This window comes from Chinchilla lanigera, unplaced genomic scaffold (assembly GCF_000276665.1).
Source record: "Chinchilla lanigera isolate Chin_1 unplaced genomic scaffold, ChiLan1.0 scaffold00098, whole genome shotgun sequence".
In the NCBI taxonomy this organism is placed as follows: Eukaryota; Metazoa; Chordata; class Mammalia; order Rodentia; family Chinchillidae; genus Chinchilla; species Chinchilla lanigera.
In genome coordinates, this window is record NW_004955499.1 from 277,364 (window position 1) to 284,464 (window position 7,101).

Sequence of the window (7,101 nt, forward strand, 5' to 3'; positions counted from 1 at the left end):
CAAGTATGGACTAAAACCTCCACAAACTGTAAGTGAAATAAACCTTTCCTTCCTTAATTTTGTGCATCAAGTATTTTGTGCCAGCGAGAGAAAAGTAACCAAGACAAGGAGGAATCAAGGCCCTACTTTTCTCACAGCTGAACTCTGAAAAGGAGCAGCCTCAGAAAACATGCTAAAGCCTGGCATGGTGGCACACGCCTGTAATCCCAGCACTCAGGAGGCTGAGGCAGGAGGATCCCTGCAAGTTTGAGGGCAGTCTTGGCTACAAAGTGAGCTCAAGGCCAGCCTGAACTGTATAGCGAGACCCTGTCTTAAAAAGACAAAGAAACAAAGAAAGAAAGAAGGTAAAGGTGCTGAGCCAGTGTGGGAGACCCACAGCAAAGTAGGACTTTGGCTGCGGTGTGTTGAGGCAGGCGGGGCTTGAGACTGTATGTTCCAGTTTATATGACCTGGCCCGGTGCCAGTGGAACAGGTCCAATGACCCCTCATACCAAAGGGCAAAGGACGGTAATAGAGGCCTGAACTTTGAAGTGGATTCACGGTGTATTTGACCTGTGCCAAAACGTCATGAACCATGGGTCCATGTATGCACATCTCCTTCCCCTGCATCTGTCTTCAGCAGGATTTTTTTTCTTTTCCTTTTGAGATAGGGTCTCACTGTCCTATTTCCTGTGCTGCTGCTTAGGAATTTACTCCATGTGTAGTTGTGACTTTTAGTGACACTTTTTGTATACCTTTAGTTGTACCACTTTGAAATAGTCAATAAGTGAGTTCTATAGAAATTGCATAGTAAAGCATTCTATTTCTTTTTTTATCTCACTGTTTTGTACAGGCTGATATTTCTGTGAGCCCAAAGTGGTTTCTTCTTTTTTGTTTTCTTTGTTTTTTGTCTCGTACTGGGAATCGAACTCACAACCTCATGCTTGCCAGGCAGGCGCTGTGCCACTGAGCTAAATACCCAGCCCCCAGCCCAAAGTGGTTTCTTCTCACTTTAGTGACCAGATGGTTGAACCTTTTGCAAATTTACTTCTTCATAGATGTGGAAAGTATCACATTTCTCACCAGAAACAACTCTTGTATTTTCTGGGATCGCAATAATATCAGTGGTGTGGACTTTGGAATATGCCAAGGTGAGGGTGTGGCTGTGGAGTGTGTCAGGGGATCCTTCATTTCTTCATAGGTCTCCTTACTAGCTGTGTCTTCCCACAATTCCACGTTCTTTGCCCATTTCCTCATCTACCTCATAGATCTTGTTTTCTGTTTGGTATTTTCTCTTGTCATTTATATGTTTACTCTTATTTCGAGGTGTTTATTTTTTATTTGGTATAGAAATTCTTTCTGTATACACTGTGTGTGTGTGTGTATATATATATACACACACACACAGTGTATACAGTGTGTATACAGTGTATACAGTGTGCAAACCAGTGCTGTTTGCATTAATGGAAAGATGGAAACTTTATAAGGCATCTTCCAGCCATGGTTACATTTTACCATGAATCAAATTGGGATCTACTTATCTATATGTATTAAGTCATCATTATTTTTCTTTTTCAACACTTTAGGAAAGAACTCTGATGACCAGCAAATTGAAGATAAGTACAGAAATTGTGGGAGGCATCTCAGGTAATTTGTACTCAGAGAAGAAAATTCCTCAACTGTCAGTATAGTAATCCTCAGCAAACTACACAAGCAAGACCAAGTTCAAAGTTCTGTCACGTTAACAAAATTTCTCAGTGGGCATATACACACTGAATATCTCTAATCTCACAATTGATTATTAGAAATATTCCAACATTTGGAATGTAGGTTTTGCTCATATTATTCCAAAACTATCGTCTTTGTGGTAATGAAGTAGAACGAACAGCCCAATGGTTGGTGACTCTCTGTCATCCCAGCATTCTGCCCACTGCGGCAGGAATATCCCCACAAGTTCACAGCTAGACCAGACCACACAGTAAGTTTAAAATTGGCCTTAACTATAGAGCAAAGCCCTGTCTGAAATTTTTAAAGAAGTACAAATTTTGTTCCATGCTCAGATTTAGAGATATATTGAATGAAATTGCATTCAGACACTGAGGACACGAAGGTATAAAAGAAATTTTGGGTATAGAGTGAGAGCTAAGTTCTAATTATATATATATAATTTTATATATTTTAAAAGACCACTTTCATATTAAACAAATTTTATATGATACTATATGTAGTTAAATGTGATGTACACATTCAGTGTTTGAAAAATTGCTAATGTTGCGGATGTCTTCAAAATCCAAGTGAATGCCCCTGTTTTGATCACATTATTTTCAAGCAGTCCTCCAAATCCCACAGTCCATTCATATTTCAGAATATTCAAAAGTGCATCCCCATGTTATTGGTGGGACTGTCAGCGTCTATGGAAATGTGTATAGAGATTCCACAGAAAAGTAGAAATAGACATTCCATGTTATCCAGCTGTATGTGGTCTCACGGTGTAGCCCACATGGGCCTCAAACTCTCAGTGATACTCCTGTCTCAAACTCCCAAGGGATATGAAAACAGGCATTTGCCACCACCCCTGGCCATATCCAACTGTAATTTTCCTGTGTATATTCCCCAAAGTGTTAATCCTATTACAGTCACGCTTAAATATCCATTTGTAGCAGCACAACATAGAAAAGCTAAGCTCTGAGAAAAGCCTAAATGCCTGTTCAGAGATGAGTTGCTTAAGGAAAAATGGGATAGCCTTGGCATAAATGGGTAGGCTGGGCATTGTAGTGCTCTAGAAAGTTCAAGCTGGAAGATCATGCATTCGTGCTCAGCCTGCACCTTTATGATTGATGGACACTTTTTCAAAATAAACATAAAAAAGCACATGCATGTATCTCAGTGCTAAAACCCCTGGTTCACTTTGAAGCACTGAAAAACGTGTGTACACATAGTGGCATAGTCTTCATCCACAAAAGAATGAAGTGATGGCATTTGCCAAAATATGGAAGGATCTAGAGCCCATAACGTGAGATTAATTAAGTCAGGGAGAAATTTCAATAGCACAAGTTATATTTTGCATGAGAATCCCACAGCATGAACGCAGGAGTTAATAGAGGAGTTAATGGAGGAGGAAAAGCGAGGCAGACATTTCTAGTGGGTGAAGAGGCTCAGTGGAAGGGGTGGGGATGGAGCCATGGAGGAAAGGGTATCAAAAATGAACAATATGTGCAACACGTTTCATCAAGATGTGTTCCAGATCCTCAAAATGAAAGTAATTATTGTGTATTGTAAATGGGTCAATTACAAACTCTGAAATACATCCTACTGTTGAGGTGAAAGTTGTGACCAAGCCATCATGTAGGGTCTACAGTTACTGGATGATTAAATATTGTTATGGGGCATCAAAACAGATCTCCTCATGGTGAATCATTACTAACAGGCTGTTAAGTGTGATTGGGTGTTTTGTTTCTCTCCCCTTTTACAGAAGGGAAGAGTTAGAGCAAGCCTGTGATTATACATTATGGTATCAACATGGAGAAATGATTGCTCAGACTGCAGATATGAATGTGCACATGACTATTGCTGATATAAAACCAGGTGAAGGCCTTTGTTCTAGAAGGCTCCTGGTTGGTCCTTCAGCAGCAGATGGACCCATCATAGCTAACACTGCACTCAAACCACATGAGCAGCAGGGGTTTCAAGAGAAGCTGTCTACCTGTGACAAACATGGCACAGCCTGCGCAGAGCTGCAGTCCTTTCAGAAACAGGCAAACACAAGTCCTGGGGAGAAACTCCAAGAATATGCGCCATGTGTGAAATCCTATTCTGATTGCGCTGAAGAAAGTACCATTGAAGAGAAGCCAGATGTAATTTCTTTCATTATACCCAACGATGTTCAAATGGAGGAAAGGAATCACTGTGAAGTGAATATGGATACATGTGTATCATGGCTCAAAGCTTTCAGTTTTCACCAGGAGAGTCAGACACATGAAAAACTTGACTCTAGAGAGAAAAAACCTATGTAGGTAAACACTATGGAAAATCCTGCACTAAAAATTCACTGGGTGATCATGGAAGATCTCAGAATAGGGAGAAATCCTGTGTTTGTAAGCAGTGAGGGAAAGCTTTCATCACATCTCATAAGTGTCAAATACATGAAAGAATTCACACTGGGGAGAAACCTTATGCATGTAAGCAATGTGGAAAAGCTTTCCACACAGGTAGTCTTTGTCAAACCCATGAACAGATTCACACTGGGCAGAAACCGTATGTATGTACACAATGTGGGAAAGCTTTCAGCAGAAAATCAGGTTGGCAAGTACATAAAAGGACTCACACTGGTGAGAAACCCTATGTATGCAAGCAATGTGGGAAAGCCTATGTTGCACACAGAGATTATAAAACACACGTGAAGACTCACACTGGGGAGAAACCGTATGTATGTATGCAGTGTGGGAAAGCTTTCTGTGGAAGATCAGGTTGGAAAATACATGAAAAGATGCACACTTGCAAGGAACCCTATGTATGTAAGCAAAGTTAAAAAGGTTTTGTCACAAATACAGAATGTAAAACATACGTACTCACACTAGGGAGAAACCCGTGGTATGTAAGCAATGTGGAAAAGCTTTCAGTAGACAAGATAGTTGTCATGAACATGAAAGACCCATAGTGGAGAGAAACCTTATGTAGGCAATGTGGGAAAGCTTTCGGCTTGCACAGACATTATCAGTGACATGTAAGGACTCACACTGAGGAGAAACTATTGTGTAAGTGATGCGGAGGGGTAGGGGAAGTAGCTCAGCAGCATAGCATCTGCCTGGCAAGCGTGAGGTCTTCAGTTCAATTCCCAGTATCCCCCCAGAAGCCATGTGGGGAAGTCTTTAGCGTGCAGGTTGTCAGAAACTAAAGAACTCACTCTCCAGGAGTAATCCTATGTATGTGTATAATGTGGAAAAACATTCACCGCACATTGTGTTAAAAATGAAAAACCACACTGGTGAGTAAGCGTTACAGGTGAGCAATGTGAGAAAGCTTTCAGCTCACGTGATCATTGTCAAAGACATGGCAGAGCACACACTGTTACAACACCATGTAAGCTATGTGCGAATGCACTCAGTACACAGAAGTGTTGTGAAGTATGTGAAATAAATTACGCTTCGGAGAAAGTCCGTAGAAGCAGTAAAGAAAAGGCTCTGCACTGAGCAGCATGCACAATACAAAGGGGGAATACCATTAATAAATGAAGTGACTTATGCAAGAATCAGACTGAGGAGAACCTCTTCTAAATAGTATGAAACACTTTCAGTTCACAAGAAGTATCATTACATACCTGAAACAATGCATAGTGAAGGGACTTGGGACATATGTGAACAATGTGGATTTTTAAAATTTTTTAGTTTTTTTTTATTTTTAAAATTTGTTAAAAATTTTTTATTTTTAAAAATTAACTCAGGTACGAGAAAGAACTTGTGATAGGGAACATTTTATATATATATATATGGAAACCCTTCAATTCTTCCACTTACCATGGAACGTATGGAAGAACTCCTACTAAAGAGAAATCCTGCATAAATAACATGAGAAATCACTATGAGAAAACAAAAAAATCATGAGTGTTAGTATAAATACAGAACACGAAAAATCTGCATTTCCACACTACTTTTGAAAAAGCATGGCACTGCCCACTGGAGAAATTCATACCAATGTTTCTTACATTGGAACACCTGTAATCATTTTGTTTTAATTCATGTGTCAGATAAACAGTATTGTGAGAAACCATTATTATAAGGATTGTATACGAGTTATCAGTTGTGATGCGTGCAAAAATGAATATTGTATCAAAACTCTGTGAATGGACAGAGGTTTCGGGTATAACTCGTATTTGCCAAATCTTTTGATCACGTTGCATACAGTTGAAACCTAAAAAATGAATTGAATAAAGACGACATTTCAATTATTTCTCCAGAAAACACACATGCAGAGGAGAGATAGTGTTAACATTATAAGCTTATTCTTAAAGTAGATCTCTGGATTAAATAAGTTTAAGTTCTCTTTTAAGTATTAATGTAGCCAGGAGTACTGGAACATTCCTGAAATTCCAGCACTCAGGAGACTGAACCAGGGGGATCATTCTGAGTTCCAGGCCAGCCTGCACTACATAGTGAAGTGTTATCTCAGTATAAAACGAAAAAGAGTAAATGTGCTCACATAATTATGTAGCATTTTGTATGCAATAGCACAGGAGTTTAATATTGTCTCTTAAAATACATAATTGTCTTCATTTTGGACTACATTAGGTACAAAGGTGAAGTGACTTGTATTTCTTGTATGGAAAGAGGCTCTATTTTGTAGGTTGTTTTTGTTTACTTTTATTCTCTTTTTTGCATTTATTAATTGTGAGGTAATATGACTCCAAAACTGAATTTTCCTCAACTGTTGACATTTTTTCCACTACCTTGTTTTTGAAACTTTGCTTTACACCATTCATGATTCTAGAAAAATTTTTAATATGATGTGATATTTTATAGTTTTATTACTAGTAATTCCTGTACATGTGATTGCCCATCTGTTTTCTGTTTGAAAACATGTTGTTTACATGCAAATTAGCAAGTATCATATGTTTAATGTTCTAAACATATCTGTACATACCCCAACATAATTACAGATTATATGCAGTGTCTAATTTTCCATTTTTCCCTCTTTATCAGAGCCATTAATATCCTGTGTACAAGATCAGTTATTTTTTATCACTAAATTTTACTTTTCATGCTCATACTGCCATGCTTTATTTGAGAGTTGAATATTCAATCCACAATAAAAAAAAATCTATTTTTGTGAGTCTCCACTGGCAGAGAACCATACATTTTCTCAAGATTCAATGCAGTGTAACACCTATCCTGTCCACCAGCTAGAAATGTTGATATAATTTGTCAGCAAAAACTTTCTAGGAGTTTTTGATCATGTTGGTGTTTGTTTGGATAGGTTTCTATTCTTCATAATGGAGCATTTTTTTTTTTAAATTTTAAAAGGTAGAAGGATAACGTAGTAATAGGGGCCTTACCGAATTCCAGACAAAGTGGTAGGAAATTATCAGTTGTTGTTTTACATATTGTTATGTACAAGATAGTTTCTTGG

The 7,101-nt window shown here is 38.4% G+C and overlaps 2 protein-coding genes across 2 annotated transcripts; both read left to right on the top strand.

Annotated features, from left to right (window-relative positions):
- Positions 1-1,571: 1,571 nt before the first annotated feature.
- LOC106146853 (zinc finger protein 563-like) lies at positions 1,572-4,098 on the top strand. The gene is made up of 2 exons (XM_013505561.1): positions 1,572-1,626; positions 3,452-4,098. Exon 2 carries the CDS (start codon positions 3,507-3,509, stop codon positions 3,990-3,992), a length of 486 nt encoding a protein of 161 aa, XP_013361015.1. The 5' UTR covers positions 1,572-1,626; positions 3,452-3,506; the 3' UTR covers positions 3,993-4,098.
- LOC102022408 (zinc finger protein 709-like) lies at positions 4,085-4,507 on the top strand (the record flags this gene model as incomplete). The annotated part of the gene is made up of 1 exon (XM_013505552.1): positions 4,085-4,507. A coding segment is annotated over one exon (423 nt), but the record flags the coding sequence as incomplete, so codon positions are not given.
- Between the last annotated feature and the right edge of the window lie 2,594 nt (positions 4,508-7,101).